The 21,401-nt window shown below is 52.9% G+C and overlaps 5 protein-coding genes across 5 annotated transcripts; 2 read left to right on the top strand and 3 right to left on the bottom strand.

Moving 5' to 3' along the window:
- The first annotated feature begins 761 nt into the window (after positions 1–761).
- Positions 762–2,691, top strand: BDZ83DRAFT_2418 (CTLH/CRA C-terminal to lish motif domain-containing protein). Its single transcript, XM_060501873.1, has 3 exons — positions 762–1,039; positions 1,107–1,234; positions 1,298–2,691. Exons 1-3 carry the CDS (start codon positions 904–906, stop codon positions 2,258–2,260), a joined length of 1,227 nt encoding a protein of 408 aa, XP_060371786.1. The 5' UTR covers positions 762–903; the 3' UTR covers positions 2,261–2,691.
- Positions 2,692–3,297: 606 nt separating this feature from the next.
- Positions 3,298–4,502, bottom strand: BDZ83DRAFT_564392 (uncharacterized protein; the record flags this gene model as incomplete). Its single annotated transcript, XM_060503637.1, has 3 exons — positions 3,298–3,789; positions 3,844–4,318; positions 4,375–4,502. 3 exons carry the CDS (start codon positions 4,500–4,502, stop codon positions 3,298–3,300), a joined length of 1,095 nt encoding a protein of 364 aa, XP_060371785.1.
- A 7,665-nt stretch (positions 4,503–12,167) lies between these two features.
- Positions 12,168–12,604, bottom strand: BDZ83DRAFT_564047 (Tim10/DDP family zinc finger protein; the record flags this gene model as incomplete). Its single annotated transcript, XM_060503603.1, has 2 exons — positions 12,168–12,354; positions 12,507–12,604. The coding sequence occupies 2 exons, from the start codon at positions 12,602–12,604 to the stop codon at positions 12,168–12,170; spliced, it is 285 nt and encodes a 94-aa protein (XP_060371784.1).
- Positions 12,605–13,515: 911 nt separating this feature from the next.
- BDZ83DRAFT_563940 (lysyl-tRNA synthetase) lies at positions 13,516–15,353 on the top strand (the record flags this gene model as incomplete). The annotated part of the gene is made up of 3 exons (XM_060503589.1): positions 13,516–13,681; positions 13,795–13,971; positions 14,041–15,353. 3 exons carry the CDS (start codon positions 13,516–13,518, stop codon positions 15,351–15,353), a joined length of 1,656 nt encoding a protein of 551 aa, XP_060371783.1.
- A 904-nt stretch (positions 15,354–16,257) lies between these two features.
- Positions 16,258–18,513, bottom strand: BDZ83DRAFT_645712 (uncharacterized protein; the record flags this gene model as incomplete). Its single annotated transcript, XM_060509876.1, has 3 exons — positions 16,258–17,534; positions 17,587–18,010; positions 18,064–18,513. 3 exons carry the CDS (start codon positions 18,511–18,513, stop codon positions 16,258–16,260), a joined length of 2,151 nt encoding a protein of 716 aa, XP_060371782.1.
- Positions 18,514–21,401: the final 2,888 nt, after the last annotated feature.

The following is a 21,401-nucleotide window of genomic DNA, read 5'->3' as shown; positions in this document are numbered from 1 at the left end:
ATCTCCAAGACGAAGAAGTCATAGTCGTCGTAATCGCTCGCCTAAAGGGGGGTTTTCTGCGCAATCAAAGAAATGTTCAGCGGATGCTCTGCATGTGACTAGAAGGGGGCGTATTTGTCGGGTTGCTTCGTTGGCGCTTCGAATGTTCTCCCGCTTCGATCGTTTAGGTTGTGCCTTTCTTTCTGTTCGGAGGGCTGGTCGGCATGTGACGCAATGTCCTACCGTCGCTGTCGTGGTTTTGCGTTGGTTGATTGGGCCAGGAGCTGTACGACCAGTACTGAAAGAAGGGTAGCACGAAATCGAGCGGTACTGCGGCAGACGCTAACATTCCCCATCCCCACGTCTGTAATGACCCAGATCTGCCGGGCTAATCCCCCCTGCCTCCCCATGCTTTCAGGCCTCCCCTCGCTAAACCATCGCTCGAATTCCCGGGCCGCTGTTTCGCCGGTAGGTCGATCCAGTAATACAAGACCGGGACACTGTTACACTGACAGCGGCTACAGCAGGCACAGCGTACTGGAATGGAGGTTCCTAGGTACCCCAAGGCGCAAGATAGGTGCGGGTTGCCCGCCTGACGCTTTATCAGTGAACCCGCCAGCCGAGGAACCTTAGCTTCCATTATCGGTGATGGACAGGTCGGTCTGTGCCTACCTCAACCTCATCCATCAACCTCCAAAGCAAGACCATCGGACCACCAAACCTGCGCCGTGAACCCCCTTCCGACAAACAGTAAGAGCAGCCCTCCCATCACCAAGCCGAGCTTTTGTGGGGAGCATGTAGTCATGATCTTCTCGTCATAATCTCCCGAATCTCGAGCTACACGCAAGCAAACATACCATACATTCGCTCACTTATCACGACATACGGATATACCCTCCTCTCCTCCCGCATCCAGCCACCACTATGGCAGAACAAAACCCCATGGTCACCCTCCAGGCGGAGCTCTCGCGCTTCCGCAGAGCGACACTTAACTCAGCCGTCAAAGACACCGACAAACTCCTCGAACTCCTCATCCAGGCGAGGGAGCAAGTTGCCAATGGTATGTCACTTGCCCCGCTCCATGGTGCCGCCACAGGTCGTGTGCTCACAATGATACCGCACCCCAGATCCGCACCGAGCAGGCCTGACGATGGCCAAGCTACAGAACCCCGTTACCGCGGGGTTTGATGCAATAAACAATGACCTGAAAGAGGTCTCAAAAGCCCAGAAAACATATGGCAAGGCCCTTGATAAGGTATGCATCCAAAGAAGCATCTCCCGTCACAGAACGAGCCTCGACTTACACCCGTTTCTTTAGTCATTCCCCCTCCGACCACTCTCGACAGACTACGATGCCATGGCCGCGTATCCCTCCTTAATCAACCGCGCCGTAGCGATGCACATGCTCCGCGAAGGCCAATTCAGCGTGGCCTCGACTTTCCTCCGCGAAGCCCACGAGCGACCCCCACCACTTTCCGCCAACAACCCTGCCCTCGATGCAGACATACACTCTCTTCAGTCTCAGGAGCTGCAGGATAAGTTTGCGAGCATGTACAAGATCCTCAACGAGCTCAAGAATAGGAACCTCGTTCCAGCCATAGAGTGGGCGCGCCTCAACAGCGACGAGCTCGAAGCCCGGGGTTCCAACCTGGAGTTCGAGCTCAGCAAACTCCAGTTCGTCTGGCTCTTCAAGGGTCCCGAAGTAAACGGTCTTCCCGATGACGAGCGCAACGGCCGGATAGGTGCCCTGGCCTACGCACAAAGACACTTTGGCCGCTTCCAAACCCGCCATATCAAGGAGATCCAGCAGCTATCTTGCGCCATGGTCTACGCATCCAATATTGGCCAGTCGCCATATGCCAACATCTTCGAGACATCTGCCGCTTTTGACGACGTCGCCCTATCCTTCACGCGCGAGTTCTGTTCTCTTCTCGGCCTCTCCGCCGAATCACCACTCTATGTCGCTGCTACCGCCGGCGCCATCGCGCTGCCTCAACTCATAAAGTACACAACATACGTAAAAGCCAAGCGTACGGAATGGACGACGGAAAGCGAACTCGCATTCGAAACGCCGCTACCTCGTAGCATGATCTACCACCCCATTTTCGTCTGCCCCGTGAGCAAAGAGCAAACAACAGAGCAAAATCCGCCAATGATGCTGCCCTGCGGCCACGTCATCTGCAAAGAGTCACTCCAGCGCCTGACCAAGGGCTCCCGCTTCAAGTGTCCATATTGCCCCAACGAGGGCCACATCAAAGATGCTCGAGAGATTAAGTTGTAGGACGAATTGGGCTTCGAGTTGGAGGATAGGTGTGAACATTACAAACATCTCATCAACGCACTGGTCTCTCCATGGCGGAAGACATGCAAGACACAATGGCCTACGTTGCCACTTGTTTTTTAGGCGAGATGAGTATGTCCGGTACCGGGACGACAGGCGTTGAGGGTTGACGTTCGACGGGTAAAGCTTTCATCAATAACGGCGGGGCAGGTCACTCCAATCTTTCGTTTTGGGTGGCGTTAGGTTTCGGATGCAATCTTATTTGGTACAGCGATTCGGGCTACTGTTTTGAGTAGGTAGGATAGAGCGAGCGTAATACAAACGCATGTCAATAATGTGACCAGCTCTTGTGGTATTGGTGTTTCATTCGCATGCTTCGACGAATGCCGTAAAGTCAAGGACGGCAGTGACTGGGCCGGAATCGGCCTGGTGAAAGTTGGAATGAGGTCGGAATAAGCCTCAGAGAGTAGGATTCGAACAGTCTTTCTTGGATGGAACAATGGCTTTCGTCATGGTATTTGAATTACCTCATGCTAACGCTAAGTTACACTAAGGAAAGGTATTTTATTGCATCTCGCTGCCCCCGGTGGCCCCGAGGCGACGTAGATACGTATGGGAAGTTGGAGCCTTTCGACTGCTCCCGGAACCATCGTCATATCCCAGACGGGATCCCGCCGCCGGTGCGACTCTTTACGTAGAAATAGATCCATAACTCCGCCATGTAGGGCTAGTCTTCTTCATCCTCGCTGGGTGGAGAGAGATCAAGCATCGTCAACGCCATACAGTGTGTGTATCACACGAGAAAGTCAAGAAAAAAGTGAAGAAAAAAAAACAGCCGATGATGGGGAATCTCAATCAGTCCGACACGCGCCCGGCCCCGCGTGTCCACCGTTCCGTCCGCCTACGATCCCGTAGTGGGTTTTTTTGTTGGAATAAGAAAGGCGGCGTTGTTTCGTTAAGTCATTTCTTTGTACAATCGAGCGGTATCTCTTTGATCGTGCATTGCCTCGTCGGGTCAAGCCAGCTCCACCCCTTCTTTAATCGATCGTCATTCTGCTTGCAATTTGCGGCTTGACATCCTGGAGGTTGATCGAGTTGAGGTCCTGGCTCTTCTCGAGATCGCGTGATGGCTTGCGCAGGTGGGTCTTCAGGCCGGCTCCAAAGTTGCGCATGCAGACTACGCAGTTGGCGATGGTGCAGATGATGAGGAGAATGGTGATGACGGTGAAAGCAGTGAGTGACTTGCGCACTGGCATGTACTGCTCGGCCGTGTGTGGTTGGTAGATGCGGACGAGCTTGAAGATGAAGTAGCTCAAGCCGCCAAAGTAGAGGACGAGAACAGTCGCCATGCCGACCTTATTCTCGATTCTGGTGAACCATGCGGCCAAAAGCAAAATGGCGATGGTAATGGGAATCGCAGCAATGGTCAATCCAAATTCGGCGTCGGTGCGGGCGTTAACGATAACCAAGAACTGAACCGTGAAACCGAGGAAAAAGAAGAAATCGAACTTCAGGAGTGCGATATAAATCTAGATGTCATGTTAGCTATGTCGAAGCCAAGGGAAGCGATTCCGGTGACGTACCTGGTAGTGGAGGAAACGCTTCTTCATTCTGTAGTCGGCTCCTATAGTCTTCAGAATGTCCCAAGCAAAGACTTGGTAGAGCTTCCAGGCAGTCAAGGCCATGGTGATGGTTCCAAAAGCCAAGACGCAGGGGCTTGCGACCAGGTAAGGCTTGACGTCAGCCCACATGTCGTCGGTCGGGTCCCGGAGGGCATTATTGTCCTTCAGCTGCTGCACAGCCTCCTCAATCTGCTCGACCTGGATGGCAGTGTAGACGAGTAAAGCGAGATTGGCGATGCACACTCCGATAACCTGAATGGTGTTCTTTGCCCGTAGCGCATCCCAGACGATGACCAATTCGTACAAGAATCCAAAGATGAAGAGCGTCAGAAATGTCGGGATTGTCCTTCTCGGCGAGTCGGTAGCATCGGTGGTATCTGTGTTTTGGTGAGGGTCCTGGTCGGTTAAACCAGTCTGGAATTTCCAGAAGACATAACTGTATCGCTGTTAGCACCAATCCATTCCGAATGTGAGGGTGGATTGCCGACTCACCATTCAAAGCCCAGGCAAAGCAAAGCCTGGACGAGGGTGATGAGGAAAAAGATTCTGGGCCATTTTGCACCCATGAAGCCGAAGCCGAGAGGGCCGCTGGCACCGCTGCTGGGGCGCGATCCGTTCATCGTGGATGGAGCGAGACCTTCACGAAAAGCGTAGCCTTGGTTGTTCGAAGTTTGCGGGGGGTTGTATTGCTGCTGGTATTGTTGCTGATACTGTTGAGCGTACTGGCGGGCGGCGAGTTCTTGGTCGAAGCCGGCAAAGTTCGGGTCACCGCCGAGCAAAGAACGGCGGGAGTCTAGCCTTGTAGCCAGATCGACGGTATTGGCGACTCCCCGGAAGGAGTCGAGATGAGATGATGCTTAAAAGTGGTGGGAAAGCGTCGGATGAGAAGGGAGGCTGGGTGGGTGCGTGTTTGCGTGCCGGAAGGTACTAGACGTCGTGTGTCGGGTTGGGCGATGGTGTGTGAGATGGCACACAAAGGCGGGCGTCAGCGGCGGTAAGAGGGACAGTCGGATCGAATGAAAGTCCTTCTTTTGGGGGGAACCGGAGTAAGAGACTCAGAGTGGTCTCGTCTCAATCGTGTGGTCAAGGGATAACGGTAGTGTCGAAAGCGAGTGGAGAGCGAGGGAGGACCCCGTCGGCGGGAAATTCGAGAGGGAATCAGGCGCGAATGATCAAAGGAGGAAAGCCAAAAGAAAGGGAGAGGAAAGTGACGGGATTAAGTTTTGGATTTCCCTGAAGGACGTGACGGGTACGGAGTAAGGGTTTTTTTTGGGTTTTTGGGTTTTGGTTGACAGCAAGGGGCAAAGCTGTTGGAGAAGGAGAGAATGCGAAGATGTTGTTGGTGCGAAGCTGAAACGGGATGAGGAGTTTGATCTGTTCAAAGACGGACAGGGCTCTTGTCTTTTTTCCCCTTCTCCTGCTTCTTCGCTGTCTCCGGGTTTGACAGGCGCAAGAATACGTAGTAATTAACGTACGGAGTAGGAGTAGGTAGGGACCTGGCGGGAGGGGGGCGAAGGCAGCAGGCAACGGTACCTTGTGCGCAGCAAGAGAAAGCCCAGCGTCTAGGTACCTATCCGATTAAAGGTGAGGTGAGGTAGGACGGAACACCACGGGCTTGGGGCTTGGGGCTTTCGGGGGGGCAGTGGTCGTGTGAACCGGGGGTGTGCCAGGTGGAAAGAAAGGTGCAGGTGCAGGAGCCACTGGAGCGTGAGCTGGCTGGGTCCGCTGGGAACTTGAGAAGGAGGAGGAGGGGGGTGGAGTCCAAGAGACGCTAAGCGGCAGTGGAGCAAGGGCCAAGGACGAAGGACCCAAAAGGACCAGAAGGGAAGGGGAGGAGGGGGGGACCACGGGGGTTAGAGAGGAAGGACCTGAGCAGGGGAGGTCGTGGGCGGTGGACGACGGAAGACGGGAAGCAATGACAACCTTGGCAAGTTTTTCGGGAAAGACGCAAGAGTGTATCCGTACTGCGTAGTCGATGGTCTGAGTGAGTTTTGACGATGAGTGAATGGGGTAAAAGAGCGACGTTGTAAGGCGTGGATTGACGGAGGTTATTGTCGTTGTTGTAGTGTGTAGATGTGGATGTGGATATTGGTATAAGTGGTGTTATTACTACCAGGCCTAGAAAGAACGAGGGGCCAAGATTGCTCTGGCGGCTCTTTTTCGAAAGTCAGATGCCGGATGTCTGTTCCAATTACTGCGTGGGTTGTAGCGCAGATGCGCGGTGAGGTAAGACGGTTCTTCCTTTAGCGTAGGAGGGCCGGGTCGGAGGCTTTCCAAGAAGTCTGTGTGCTATTCGATTCGTCCGACTGGGCGATCAACTGCTGGTGATGAATTGTGGGTGGTTGAATGAATGGGTGGATGGATTCAACTCTGGCTCCTTCAGCAGCAGTGATGATGAGGTGGTGAGGTGAGACCCGAGAAGGTGAGCGTGAGGTGTTGTCTTGGAGTGAGAGGCATGCACCTTGCGCAGTACGTAGGCTGCAGGTAAGGCGGATGGATGGTGGGTCGCCGGTGCGGTCTGGTCTGGCCGATAATGGATCGATCAGACACGGATTGAGTGGTTTGCTTGGGAAGATTTTCTTGGTAGTACGAAGTTTGTGCTATGTTGCGTGGTTGCAGGACTCGGCTGTTTCCTTTTATCGTATTAGTGCTTTCTGACGGTCGACCGGTCGACAGTATTTCTCCAAGTCGTTCAGCGATTAGCTTTTGGGCGTTTGGCGATCATGAGTGGAAGATGTAGAAGAAGATGCAAACCGAGGACGAAGGACGAGCATGTGAAGGATTCATAAAAGCAGGAATATGACAGCAGCAAGAGGCCTCACTCTTGATACCTACAGGATCCCAGGTGCATCTCTTCCATCGATCAATCCAATGTGTCGGCCCCTGTATCTTTGGATTGCGTTAGTGCCGGCACAGCACAGCCAGAAAGCCAGTGCCCTCAATTCAATCTCTCCGGACTTTTCTGCTAGTGACCGTAAGGTAGCGTACGCAGTACTCCGTACACTACGCAGTACACTACGGATACCCGTCCACACCTCAGTTGGTGCCAGGCTTTTCCCCCGATCCAATGCCACCTCGACCAAGGAGAGAGGCTGGTTCTTTTCCAGGGACAGTAGGGCTGTGCAGAGAACCCGGGCTCCAGGTTGCAGCGGGCTGCGCCAGGAATAGGACCTGCTCGTGGAGATGGTGCGCCCAGTGGCCCAGGTGTGGGTACCAACCGTATCGTGGACCGTCCACTTCTGTTAGTGCATAACCGAGGATGCACTGCACACAACATTGGATGACGGGCCGGGTGGCTGCCTCCTTCTCATGACCGTGCTAACATTTGAGGACCGTGAGATACTTTGCTGTGGTGGCCCGCTTCCAGGTTGCTGCAGACCTGCAAGTCAACCCGCTCTCGAAAAGCACGCGACCCCGCTGCTTCTTCCCCGTTCTCCCCTTAACATGCACGACTTTATTGACAGCCAGCAACGGCTACGCTACCTTACCCTTCATTTACAACTGCTATCAGTGTGCAGTAATTATTATGGACCCGGTAGAATTCTAGGTGGCACTATTATTGGCATTGATTCGTACCTAAGGTATTATGATCTGTGGTTGTCATGATGGAGACAATGTTGGTTGGATATCCGATCGAAAAGATGAGATGAGACCTGGCTCACAGCCACATTTTCGCCAACCTTTTTTTTCTTCTTCTTCTCCTTCTTCCCCTTGTTCTACTTCTAGTCCTTGACGCAAGACGCAAGACTGATCACCACTGGTCCTACCGTCCTAGATCATTCCCGGCCTCGAGACTGCCCAGCCGGCCCACGCCATGGCTTCCTCAGGCGGGTGATAGGCTCATCTGCGAACCGTCCCAGACGCCAGGCGCGCTTCCGTACAGCCTACCTATAGGTAATGGTACCTACCTGCTTTAGTCTCAACCTTACCTAAGCTCAAGGTAGGTGCTGATTTCCCGGCGTTCCGTTGTCAAAGGGCTGAAGGGAAAGAGGCTGACCGCCCATGCCAGCTTTGCGACCGAAATAACATCACGCATGTCGATCGTGCATATGGCTGATTTGGCTGTCTATTTTCCTGCCACCATCACGTTGTTTTGTTTTGTTTTGCTTTGCATTCATGTCAGTCCGATTCCTGGCCCATAGGCCGTAGGTATCCCGAACCAACCATCAAAGCTTACGGCATCTTCCGCTACGGATTCCCCGTTACGGGGCTTCAAAAATCAATAATTCTCTGCAAAGCACTAAATAAGCGAAGGCAGAATACGCGTCTCTTTGGTTTTCGCTACAGACACCAATGCAGTCCACCAGTACCTGTCTATCCGTAGGTACGAATACCAACATGGACATGTAATCTCTGTACGGGTAATCCTTTCTTTCGATTTGAACCAGGCATCTCCAAGGACCAGATAGACTCGCTTTCTACCTGTATGCGCTGCCCTGATTACCGGGGCCGCCAAAGTCATCAAGGCGGACTACGTCAGTTCTACCCAATTCAAAGACCGTCATCTACGCGACCCGTCCGCCATGCCACCGTTGCACTCCCGCACTCGCTACATCCCTCCCACCCTCATCAATGCCGCCCACGCCCACGCCCTCATCTCTGGACCCACGGCCTCCGATCCCAGAACCCCACTGGAACCCGTCCGTGAGCGCCGCCCCGAGAAATGTGCCATGATTACCTACGCACCCACGCATAGGGAGAGGATGACGATCGACCTTGTGCAGTATTGCGGGTAACAATGCTGTGACGACAGGTTTTGCATTGGCAGACACACAAGAAAAGCCGCTAAGCCACGCCGGGAACTCAATCGCGACACCACGGTTTGAGGCTCAGCCAAACTGAACCACCATCGCGAAAGACATTCTCTTACACTCATAAGCACAAACTTTTGCCAGACTCAAGTGAGAACAGGAATTCTGTCAACGTCTCGTCCGCTCAGCCCTTCCTTGCCTCACGACCCCTCATGTGCCTCTTATCTGTGCTGACGTCCTCCCGTCAATGCGTACGAAACAAGCTCCATGCTGGCTGAGCCGCGCAGCACACACACACACACTGCCAGGCCTGCCAACTCTCTCGTCTTCATCCGAATTATTGAAACAGCATCCCTCTCCCCTTTTCCCTTCAAAAACCCTGAGTTTGCTCAACTTTTCCAAGAGCGGGACAGCACGGTCAATCCTTGGCTTGGTCATTCCCATCGGTGCCCGTCCATCGCCTGTTCGTCAACTCACCCTGTTGCAGATCTAAACGAGTCAACAGAGCTCCAAGCTCTCGGGTGTGAGTTACTCGACAGAGTGAGGATTTACATCACTCTCCATGCCAGCGGGTGGTGGTGCCCGCGGTAGATCAACCGGCATCGATTCCCCGGCCACCATCTTTACCGCAGCCGCGGTCTTCCTCATGGGGAGCACTTTGCATTCCAATAATGAAATTTTATTTCTGCGTCTTTCCTATGCAAGGAGCAAACCAGACTCCAAAAGTCTAGACCTGACCGACTTTTCGAACGAATTTGATGATTGGTTTGGGGGCGAGAAAGGCCCAGTTGATAATCTCGCCTACTGGATTCCTCCGACGAACCTTTACGGGACGGGGGAATCTCGTTCAATTTCTCGATTCTATGTTTAACACATCCCGGAAAGAGCCCCGTTTCTTCGGTTTTCGTATACATTACGAAAGGAGTCCTTCATTTTGTTATGTTCAACACCCCCTGGTTTCTGGGGTAACATGGAAATGCGGTCGACAACTCGACACATCCACGCATCTCACAGCAATCCATTGCCCACTGCTCAAAAGTCATTGTGATACCCTGGCGGCAGAGAGTCATGTACGAACCCAAAACCCCGACTGAGCTATTGCGGCGTCTGTGGTACTAGAGAAAGGCTCTTGCTTCGCTGCAGCGAAGCGCGTGCCGCTGGTTGAGCACGATTGCCCTCCATGGATACACCAATCTTCTTAAATTCTTCGGATGATTTATTTAGCTTTCCCGAGGTCATTGTTGCCGACCAGCTTGGCCGACATTACTCTATCTATCTAACGCTGATTAATTGAAGTCTATCAATTGGGGCTCGACCAACCACATATACAGAGCACGCAGCTACATATTCCCGGCTTATTCAAGGCAAACCGACAGCGAGTCGTGCCGGCTGCCTCTTGGCTCTAGCTCTTGTCGATTTCCCCCCCAAATGAGGCTGTCCAAATGGCATTCCGTCTGTCCCCCCACCCCTCGTCATCGGAACCCTGAGCCGTCGTCCACGAAGAACCATCGCGACATCACGTGGGAACCGGCGGGCAATCCGAGATCTGGCGGGCTCTTTTTTCTCTCCCCGAATCCACTCCTAGTCCACGTGCGAAAAGATAGTCCGCGCAGGAACTACGGATACCACTCAAGATATTCTGAAACTACAAGGTGCCCCTTACGCCGTGCGGCCCCCTCGGAGGTTGACCTTGAGAGCCGAGCACATACCGAACTTGGCACCTCGGCGCCGAGCCCTCTCAGAAACCCGTGGTTTCTGAATCCACGTGCTTTAGTAAGGCAAGGCAGATTTTCGAAAGAATTGACTTGAGATTGAGAAGTCGAGGTTTTGCGGGTACGTGTCCGTACAGTAAAAGCCAAGACCGAATCCCGATAGTCATTCGGCTCCGAATTGCCGGCGACGACGACGACGGCCACGCGTTTTTGGAAGGTCTCTGACTAAAAGGGAGTTCGTTGTCGCGCCGTTATGGCAGGGAAGGTTTGACTAAGACGGCTCCAGGAATGGGCTCTCAGAGTCCCAACCACTTGGTGACATGTTACTGCGATTCGCCTAAAAGGGAGGAGGGGACGGGGCCCGCGGGTCTTTTTTGTTTGATTGTCTTCTGATGCATTGGCTTCGTTGCCAGGTTTGCCGTTGCTGGCCTATTAAATTAGTTGTCTTTTGACGGTTGGTGATTTGGGTGACTGTTTTGAAGTTTGGCCACTTGAGAGTGGGCTAATATTCTTTATCATGGAAAGATATACGTCGGCCATTTGCATAGCTTGCTTCAACGCGGCCTAATATACGGGTATCAGTTAATCAAGGGAATATCAGTTATTGACGCCAGATACGGGTACCCTTGCTGTCGAATTCTTATAGCTTTGCAATGGCATCCTACACTGGGTAGTCACCGTTGCCAACAATAAGGTACACATCTGATTTCGTCAACTGATCAAGGGTGGAAAGAGATTACCCCAGTATCAGAATACACCACCCCGACGTCAATTGCAACTGTGACTGCTCGTAGTGTTGCGACAAGAGAGAAGCAAGGTCTATAGGGCGTCATTCTGTGGAAAAGTTGACGCCGTTTTGGAAGGATGTTTTCGGCACTGGGAATCGGGCCGTGAGTTATGGTACTAAATCGCAACTTCGTCCGGGGCAAGCAGCAAGAGTTGATACACCCCATTTGTCAACTCAACTCGAGCTTAATGCTGACCTGACTGGGCTCATGCAGGTTGAAGTCTGAATCAGACGTGAGTGCTTGAAACAGATAGACGGAGTGATGTCTCGCAATGTGTGAACTTTTGGTCATCAAAGACAAGATCCTGAACGGATAATCAAATTGAATGACCTCGGAATGGTTGTGGCAGTGGCCTTGGATCCAAGTCGAAAGACATGAGTAAATAACGCCGTACAAGGATCTTCTAATGACCTCCGAGCTCTAAGCTGCATCCAACTTGTCGTCTGAGAACCTCGCCATGGAGAGCATGCGTGGCGCAAACTGACGACTAAATACCGAGGTGCCGTCTCCAGGACATGAGCCATAGATGTTGAAGTTGCTTGATGGTTAGCTCCTTGTAGCTGCCCAGACAGGGAGACCTTAATCAGATGACATCCATAGCGCACGATAATCTGGAAATCGTAAATGTGGTCGTCCACTCTCACGAGGTGTATAAGTGAAGTCTGAAAGTTGTGAGGGTAGTTCTTCTCATTGATAGGACTTGTTTCCCAGTCCCCCTTTTGTATTATACACGAAGCCCCCGGTTGCGGGTCATTGCTTCAAAAGTACATCCGAATACATCACGTTTCTCCAAGCTTTGCGCAAGCTTGCGACGCAATGTCCTCCTCCCCTTCCACATCCCAATCTCATCCCGAGATCGTGTTGCGCCATGGCATATGCTACAAAGAGCAAAGCTGGCCCTCGCGAGGCTGCTTTTGCTCAGTCGATGCTCTTTCTCTCTCTCTCTCTCTCTCCTCTGTCATGTTTTCTCCGTTTCAAGTTCCATCATGACTGGCGCTTATTCATGGAACACTCCATTTCGTTTGGACAAAAACTTAGAACATGCCGCCACCCATACCGCCGCCGCCTCTCTTCTGGCTCTCGTTCTGCATCACCTCGGACGCCTTCATGTGCGCCTCAAAGAACTTGGCGGCGCAGCGGTCGAGGCAGACGGACTCGCCCTTGTTGAGGTCGCCCTCGCGGTAGTCGGGGAGGCACTTGGTTTGGCAGATCTTGGTCAGGCTATGACGCGCATGTTAGCTACAGTTGTTTTGACGAGATCGTTTTCCTCCCAAGTTTTAACCTCTATACGTCCGCTCCGATTTGAGATTTCAAGGGTTCGAATGCTCGGGAAGGGGGTTCCCCAGGAAAGGGGGTTATTGATGGTGACGTACCGGTTGTGCATATCAGCCAGCAGACGCATTTCCTGCTCAGCCATGGCGATCTTCTCGTCCGAAGACAGCTTGGGGCGGCCCATTCCGAAGAAAGACATGTTTACGTTTTGTGGTTCTGGAGTTTCTAATAAACTGGAAAGAGCGAAGTGATGATGGTTCGGCGGCAAGGTTCGTGGGATGCGACGGGAACGATTATTGACTTGCGGATAGCTTGGTTGCTTAACGTCGCAGAGTCGAGATTTTACGAAGAGCTCCTTTGCCTTATCTTATCGCGCGTCAGCTACCCGTATGCGCGCCTGGGGCATTTCAGCTTGTCCCGTATGCTGCGTAAGGTACCTACGCAACAAGCGGCCCCCGCTTTGAAGCTCAGTTGTCCAATCGCCGCTGCTGCGTTGGGAACCCTCTCCCCGGGCCGGCTTATTCCGCACTGCTTTATCGATAACGTCAAGGACCCGTTTCTGGCCACGATAAAAACGCGCCGTCGCAAAATTTCTGTACCAGAGGTGATTCTGACACTATTATTTGGCCACACCAAGAAGAGCCAGAATCTTCTTGGGCGACTATGGTGGTAAGTCTTGAGCTCCGCTCTTCCATTTTCTTTCTCTCTAATCTACCTTCACATGATGATTGCAAGCAATTCAGAACCGCTGCGACTTACACAGCTCTTTTGTTGTGGTTGATTTAAACCGCCTATTATCTGACATCCTTTCCTGTTTCCAACCTCATTAGCACCATTGGTCTTTGGAAGAACAACGAAGCTAACAGGAAGCAATCAGACGCGATGACTTTAATTCAGAGTCTACGGCTTTTGCGGCCGGCAACACGCACACCACAAGTTGCCAAATTGGCTCAGTCCTTCCACGTCGGTCGACCAAGTGGCGCCAGCGTCCAGGATGGGCCCGGAGGGAAGAGGCAGAAGAAGGATAGGATAGCAAAGGGGACAGAGCAGCAGGGTCAGCAGGACGCGCCAGCACAGAGTGAGGCGGTTAGGATATCAGAGTTCAAAAAGATGCGCCTCCAGGCGTTAGAGGAGGTACGCGAAAAGGGCGTGATTAAGGAGACGCATCCGCGACTGGTTCATCGCAAGAAGCCAATGTCGGTCCCGGCCTTTAGGAAGGTGTGGGAGAAGAAGGAGTTGAGTGACCCTGGCAACGCCGAGGTCGTCACCCTGTATGGTACGCAGAATGAAATACAAGTCGTCGTTCCACAAGGGCAGCAGCAGTCGCCGCAGCAGCTTGTGGCCGGCGGCGTCCCTAACCACCATCGGCCCTTCGCTGACAGGCCACAGGCCGCGTCCAATCCGTCCGTCTCCACGGGAACAAGCTCGTCTTCGTCACTATTGTCAATGAGTTCGAAAAGATCCAGGGCATGATCAACTACCGTAACCTAGGCGCCCACTCGCCTGACATGAACATTGATACCTTTAAACTCTTTGCCCGGCTGATCGAGAAGGGCGACCACATCTGTAAGCCCATCATCTGCTACTGGCTGCCCTCCTTGAACTTCGTGATATGATGCTAAGACTTCCCTCCAGCCATCACCGGCCGGCCCACGCGCACAAGCACCGGCGAGCTCACGCTCCAAGCCGTCGTTCTCCCGGAGCTGCTGTCCCCCGCGATGGAGCAGATCCCCCAGACCCTGACGGACCCGGCGACCAAGGCCGCGAAACGTCACGTCGACATGATGGTCAACCCCGAAGTCGCCGACGTCCTGCGCATGCGCTCCCACATCACAAAGTACATGCGCGACTACTTCCACGACAAGTCCTTCCTCGAGTTCCAGACGCCCATCCTCGCTGAGAACGCCGGCGGCGCCGTCGCCCGCTCCTTCACCACCCAGGCCACAGAGTTCCCCTCCAAGGAGCTCTCCCTCCGCATCGCCCCGGAGCTCTGGCTCAAGCGCCTCGTCGTCGGCGGCGTCCACAAGGTCTTCGAGATCGGCCCGGCCTTCCGCAACGAGGGGATCGACGGCACGCACAACCCAGAATTCACAATGTGCGAGTTCTACAGCGCCTACACCAACCTCCCCGAGCTCATCGACCGCACCGAGGAGCTCCTCTCCGGCCTGGCCACCCACTGCCAGGGGCTCATCGACACAAAACTCACCTCCCTCCAGCCCGTCGACCTCTCCAAGTTCGCCCGCCCCTTCCGCCAGCTCGAGTTCATCCCGGCCCTCGAGGAGGCCCTCGGCTTCCGCTTCCCAAAACTGACCGGTAAAGACGCCTACTCGGAGCTCGTCGCCGTGCTGGCCCTCAGCAAGATCGAGGTGCCCGGCGGCATCCCTCCCACCATGCCCAAACTCCTCGACCGCCTGGCGGCCATCTACCTTGAGCCCAAATCCTTCGAGGGCCCCCTCTTCATCACGCACCACCCGACCTGCATGTCCCCGCTCGCAAAGAGCTTCGTCTGCCCCAAGACGCTGCAGCTCGTGTCGGCGCGGACGGAGCTCTTCGTCAACGGCCGTGAGCTGGCCAACATGTACGAGGAGGAGAACGACCCGGCCGCGCAGGCGCGCAAGCTCGCCGAGCACCGCTTCTTCGGCACCGGCAAAGACGCTGCGCCGCTCGAGGCGGACGATCCGCACCCGCTCAGGGACGCGCCGCTCGACAAGAGCTACATCCGGGCGCTCGAGGCTGGGTTGCCGCCGACGGGTGGCTGGGGATGTGGTGTCGAGAGACTTGTGATGTTGTTCTCTGGCGCCAGCCGGATCAGCGATTGCTTGAGTTTCGGCACGTTGAGAAACGTGGTCGGGTTGTCGACTGAGGGGCCGCAGAACCAGTCCGAGGAGGGTTCTTCCACGCAGACTGAGGAGTCTACTTCGAGTCAGTCGCGGGAGTCTTCTTCTTGAGCGGCGTTCTCCATCTCACCTAAGGACCCCTTGTTTTTTCCCAGCCAAAGCTGTTGTTTGCATTGGCCTTGTAATGCTAGATGGAGTTGGGACGCATGGGCAGCGTGTAATAATTTTTGTACAACATCAGAAACTCATAGATGTATCACATTGTAGAACAAGATGAAGTTCGATATCATACCGAGAACCGTGTGCTTCATTCACGTGAGACATCACAGAGCATACTGCAGGGACGTCAGAAGGGGAATTGCTATTGCTTCTATGGACTGTGTAAGCTAGTCCTGCCTATTCCTTGAGAATCTTATTATCGGGATGTGGCTGCAATGCCGAATGAGAGAAACCTGAAAGAGCAAAACCAATCGAGCCAAGTGAGAAAAACCAAGCCAGCCAATTATCATACAATTATCCCTTTCTCTCATTTGCCATATTCGTGCGTATGGAGAGGGCCGTCTGTTCTTTTACCTCTACTCTGGAGGTGCACGGCGCTGAGTTCGCGACATACAGCGGTCATCGCTGTCTGACGCAACGCGAAATCGTCCGCGTCTTCTGAATCCATCTTGTTGTGTTCTCAATAGGCAGCGCTCAATGCCGTCTAATAGTGTATGACGAGGAAACGCAAAAACTTGTTTCTTTCCGATCCATTTTGCACAGTGCAGTGTCTTCCACTTTCCAAATCCAATGTCGTCTCATCATGTTACGGAGTGGGAGGAGAGGTCGAGGGGTTTCGGATAGAAGAAGAGTGTCGGAACGTCATCTGTTGCTTTTGGTGGGCTGAGACTGGACGCGTCAGATCTGCCAATAGTGTGATATCTGATAATAATGCTGTCGATGTATGCTTCAAGGGACTGCCGTAATTTTAGGGGTGCCTCAAGGAGTGTCGTACCGAGCTCTCGAGGGCTCTCTCTCACCAAAAGCCGGCTGGCTTGGGAGGTTCGTGGCCGGCTGCCATTGCCGCCGCCTGCTGCTCGGCCAAGCCAGCGTCCTTATAGTAGGTCTTCCACAGGACGTATTCCCAGGACTGTTTGCGAAGCGTGCCCTGGTTGGCGACTCTCATCTTCGTATACGGAGTCTGTTTGGTCATGGTTGGGTGATCATTGAAAACTCCAGCCTTCCACCAGCCCGCCTCCTGGGCATCATACATTGCGGCCTGTCCCGCAGCATTGAGAATATCAAAGTTCCTGCGCTCGTCGATAAGAACTTGAACCTTGGGCAGGCTTCGGTGCTGAAGAACGGCCTCTTTACGATGTGTTCCGCTGATCATCTCTCCTTTGATGAATGGATTGCGAAGAGGAGGGGCCGATACGCTCTGCATCTCATCGTCACTGAGATCTGTCTTGTCCTCAGTATCGTTGGGCGAGTAGAGAAAACGGTTGAGCATTGTTCTCTTATCATGGAGGCGATGGTGGCTCTCTCCATTGAGCTCACCCCGAAGGTCGCAGATGCGGCAGACGCGGTGATCGGCTGCGCGAGACTTCATCTCTTCACGGAAGAGGACCGCGAGCATCTCGCATCCACATTGGCAGCATTCGTACTGCTCGTTGTAATAAGATGCTCGCTTATGCTTCTGCATCGTCTTGCACTCCTTCGTTCCTTGGAGCATACTGAGGAGAACTTGATCCTCGAGCATGAGGAGGTCAGGGTTGCGGAACTGACCCTCGGGACTCTGCGTCTCGGTGAGCCAGTCATAGGCGCCAGGAGTCTTCGCGGCGTCGAGCCACTTGAACACATGGTGAAGGAATACCGCGATTTGACCGGGCCTCATCGGCACGAGATCGAGGAACTGACGGAATGGCTGTCCTTTGGACACGAGGTCAATGCCCATAGGAACGGCCTTCAGAATGGCCCAGAAGACTGTAACGAGGAGGCCTGTCTCGACATTGGTCTTCAGAGGGTTCCATGAAAGAACGTGGGTGCCAGTACGGTTGTGGACCGGCTCTGTGTAAGAACGAGGGTAAAACTGAAGTTTTCTCAGCTTCTTACCAGTCTTCTGGGCGCGCTGGAAGATAATATCGAGAATCGGATTGATGTCCGCGACATGAATAAGCTCGCACTTGTCGATTCCCAAGATCTCGAGCACGGGACAAGCTGAAAGAATCAGCTCAAGAATGCGGAGGTCCATCATGGGGACTTCATGCAGCTGCAGAGAGGTAAGTGCTCCTCCATACTGGGACAGAGATCGTACTGTTATTTTGTTAGCTTTGCGAACATCATGGTCATTCGTCGGAGGACTTACGCATGGGGATGTTGTAGCTCATCTCAGCCAAGTAGATATTGCCGCGCTTGTCCTCATCCTTGGCGATGGGGGCCAAGCCCATCTTCTCATGACCACGTCTCCAAGCATTTTCAATCCCAGTGAGCTTTTTCTCATCGCGGTGAAAGTGAGCAAAGTCCTCGATGAGGCTGGAATTGTCCTCGCACAGTGTTTCTGAGATAGTTCGCAAGTGATCGCGGTTCTCGGGGCTGGACCAAAAGGCTGGAGCATCCTTGAAGTAGTACTCAGCATACGGGTTAGTATCGAGGGCTTTGCCGCGAACGAAGAGATTGCGGCCGATGCCACGGATATCAATGTTGACGCGCCAGTCGTCGTCCATGCGAGCCAATTGCTGCGGAAGCCAGTCGCAGTCCCGATACTCGCCGGCAGGGAGGTCGAATTTGGACTATGGCAGTGTCAGCTTCAGGTTAGCACAATTCTTTTGGAATGGTGACTTACCACATGAATCGCAACGGCTTCGTAGCAGCCCATCGAAGCTGATGCCAACTTGCCAACGGCTGCAGTGTCGACAAGCCACAAGTGGGCGATTATCTCTTGCCCAACAGGCACCACCCTCAAAAGTGTTTCCAGAGTAACATTGGCCTGGTTCGCCTTGATGCTCTTTCCCTTGCTGGAATCTGCTCTGGAGGTCGACGGACCAGGGTTATCTTGACGGACCCCAGTAGTGAGGAATTTTTGTCGAAGATCGTCCCAGAATGCAATGTTGGGGGGCGAATCAGCAGGCAAGTCAGGCAAAGAGCCATTGGGACCGACCAGAAGCTTTGTGACTAGCTTGAGTTGGTGCGTGGTTTGCTCCTTCAAAGTGCGGCCGACAACCTCATGAAGTTTGCCGTCGGCGGGAACTGTGAGTTCCATCTTGTTAGAGCAGAGAGGCCGGCGACTGGCCATCTTGTTGTGCTCGATATTGGTCTTTGGCTAACGAAGGAAGGATATACTTGAGGGGCAGTCTTTGCCTTTCTTGGCTCTAATGATCGTAAAAGGCGAGAGCAGAGGAATGATAGTACTGAAGGGCAAGAAAAGCCAATTACCAAGAAACTTAGGGGTTGGAGGGAGTGGCAACTGGGACAATGCCAGTGAAGCAAAGTCCAAGTTGCTTTTGTCTTCAACTGTGTGTTGGGCAGAAGAAGAAAGAGGTCGGGGGTGAAATTATCGAGAAGGAATTGGTACTAGGTGTTCTCATAAAAGAAAACTGAGGACGGAAAGGTTGTGTCGGGTCAAAGGTGATGGAGATAGGTTGTGAACAAAAGGTGAAGATGACTCAAGTGAAAGTGGAAGTGTGAGTGTGAGCGTGAGTGGAATTGGCCCAGAAAGGAAATTCAAGGTGAAAATACCAAGACCAAAGACTGCACAGCCCAGGGAAGGAAGCTCGAGTGGGCTCCTTCCTCTCCTCAATATTACCCCTTTCAGGCTTGGTATGGTGGTTTTCAGTCGTTCGGTCAGGTGATGGGGGAGAAGTTGTGGGAGTTGCTGGGGAGATAGGATGGGATATCGTTCACCTTGAGGATGGCAGATTGTACCTAGATGGCAGGCAGGTGGCAGAGGTCATGGCTTCCCGAAGTACAAAGAGGCCATCTGGAATAGTCTAGAGCGGGATATGGGTCGCAGAGACTCATGTTATCCTTTGTGAGCTCCATTGGTCTGCCATTTTGGATCAGTTGTGTTCCTCGAGCTCGTTGTCGGATTGGAGAGCTGAGAACAAAATCACTTACTCTATAGGAAGGAGCTGAGGCGTCACATTGGAGGAAGGATGAGGCTATGGTTACAACAAATAGATATGTCATAAACCTGGCTCTGCTGTCCTGGTCGGATTTTTTGCTCTTGGCGCTGATAGCGACGATGGTATGTGGCATGTTAGGTGACTCGATATTTGCTTGCGGTATGGTTCGAGTTGTGGCCGGTCTAGGAGAAAGGATAGCAATAGTCTGGGAAGGGACCACCCATCCACCTTTCCCGGTCAGCCAGCTCCGTGTAAACTGACGCCAGCTTTATGCTTCTGTAACCTTGAGGCTTGACATCCATAGTTCTTGCGCCTGTAAGCTTCACAAATCCCATGGTCCTCGAGAGAGCAGGCTTCTCCTCAATATATAATCAGGAGACACCATATATGTACCTCTCGAGCTTGTTTGCCACGAGAGAAATGTCACTCAGCCACGCGGCTTCGCCTGGAGACCAGCTTCGGCCATAACGTTCGAGATAGCGAAGTTTGATACACACTGCCCCATCATTCCCAGAGCTTAGGTATCTTGCTTACTCATTTTCATCTTTGCAGCTACACCGAAATGAGTACGGCGGCTGCGCTTCATAACAACGGATGTCTCGAGAGACACTCGACCAAACAGTTTGAGACTCTGCCGTGGTGTACAACGAGCCTACAAACACACCAGCTACTGACGACTTGATGAGGACAGCGTGTCAGTGAAACAGCGCGGCCTACGACAGAAGGCAGCGGCCTCATTTCAGTCTTGTTAAATCATCCAGCAAAACTCCTCCCCAGAATAGGTGATAACGTCATTCAAGCACGCGCCACCGAAGGAGCAGGACTTTCAGCTCTACACACAAGGCTGCGATTAAGGAAAAACATCATATGTTAGCTATATCTCATCTACCTGATACCTAGGGCCTTCACTCAAGCTGTCTGTTCGAATATCTCGCGCTCGTTTCCTCAGTTTGCGACCTTGGGAAATCGACTGGTAGAAAGATTGGCCCTGAACAACGCTATGTACAACAGCTGTCAGAAGAACGACCGAAAAATAAGGCACGCCCTCCCTATGCTACGAGGTCTAGAGCCGGTACTCTTTGTGAGGCGATCTCACTGTTATGCGCAAAGTAGCATATCAAGCTAGAGATAAGATCGGGCTGAGGCCGACAAGATCAACCAACGACTGCTATCCCTCTGGCTGGATCTCATTAGGTATCTCTTCATGTCCCTATCCATTTAAATGCTTGCTGGAACTGGAAAGATGCACAGAAGAGAGCCCCTAAGTGGTTGTCAATGGTATGATCAACCCATCAAGTATAGATACGACACCATATGCGCAGAGGGGCACGGAGGGACATATTCCTACTACGCCTGACGACTAAGATCTCTCATTGTTGTCACTATGCAGGCAGGTTGTACTCCATTACTTCGTCATGTGGAAGGGCCAAATATCATTAAGAGGCACGCTGAGGATCTCCGACCGACCTTGCGCAGGACCGGACTCGATGTTCTCATAGCACGCAGGAGGATAGACATTGAGCTGCATCAGATGTCGTTGATTACAATCACGTGCCCGGCCTCTACGACCAAACGGGATATTGGCGAGCAATGAGCATTATCAAGTCTCAACTCGAGACTCAAGTTTGAGAAGAGGTGCAACAACAAACATAATTCTCAGCCGAGTCGAGACCCCAGGCCTTCCTAGCTACTTTGACAAGCGACGTGAGACTCGAAGCATGGTAGAGCTGCAAGGAACTCCGCAGAACTTCCCTTGAAAGTCAAACTCAGCCGACATAAAGCCTACAGCATGCAAACATAAAACTTCCCAGGACGAGGGCCCTCAAAAGCCACAAAAGTATCTCACTTCACAAGTCTGCCTTGAGAAAGTGGCTTGACACTTCAGACTTCCCCCATATGCGGTGTGATAAGAGCTGCATCCCTTATTGGAAGTACCGCATGAACCACCGAGCCAGTACATCTCACAGATGACGCCAAAAATGGCCACTAGGCCGGATGGCACGGTTGGATGGATGGCGTCTAAGGAATTCGCGGCACCGGCGGTGACAACGGCAAACAA

Source organism: Colletotrichum acutatum (assembly GCF_030867785.1).
Source record: "Colletotrichum acutatum strain CBS 112980 chromosome Unknown BDZ83scaffold_1, whole genome shotgun sequence".
NCBI classification, from domain to species: Eukaryota; Fungi; Ascomycota; class Sordariomycetes; order Glomerellales; family Glomerellaceae; genus Colletotrichum; species Colletotrichum acutatum.
Note: the sequence above shows the minus strand (reverse complement) of the source record. Positions and strands in the feature narration are given on the sequence as shown.

Bases quoted from the DNA above. Each gene is read 5' to 3' on its own strand.
- BDZ83DRAFT_2418 (XM_060501873.1), top strand. From the start codon at position 904: ATGGCAGAACAAAACCCCATGGTCACCCTCCAGGCGGAGCTCTCGCGC. The intron at 1,040-1,106 runs GTATGTCACTTG...ACCGCACCCCAG, and splicing joins GAGGGAGCAAGTTGCCAATG to ATCCGCACCGAGCAGGCCTG. The intron at 1,235-1,297 runs GTATGCATCCAA...CCGTTTCTTTAG, and splicing joins ATGGCAAGGCCCTTGATAAG to TCATTCCCCCTCCGACCACT.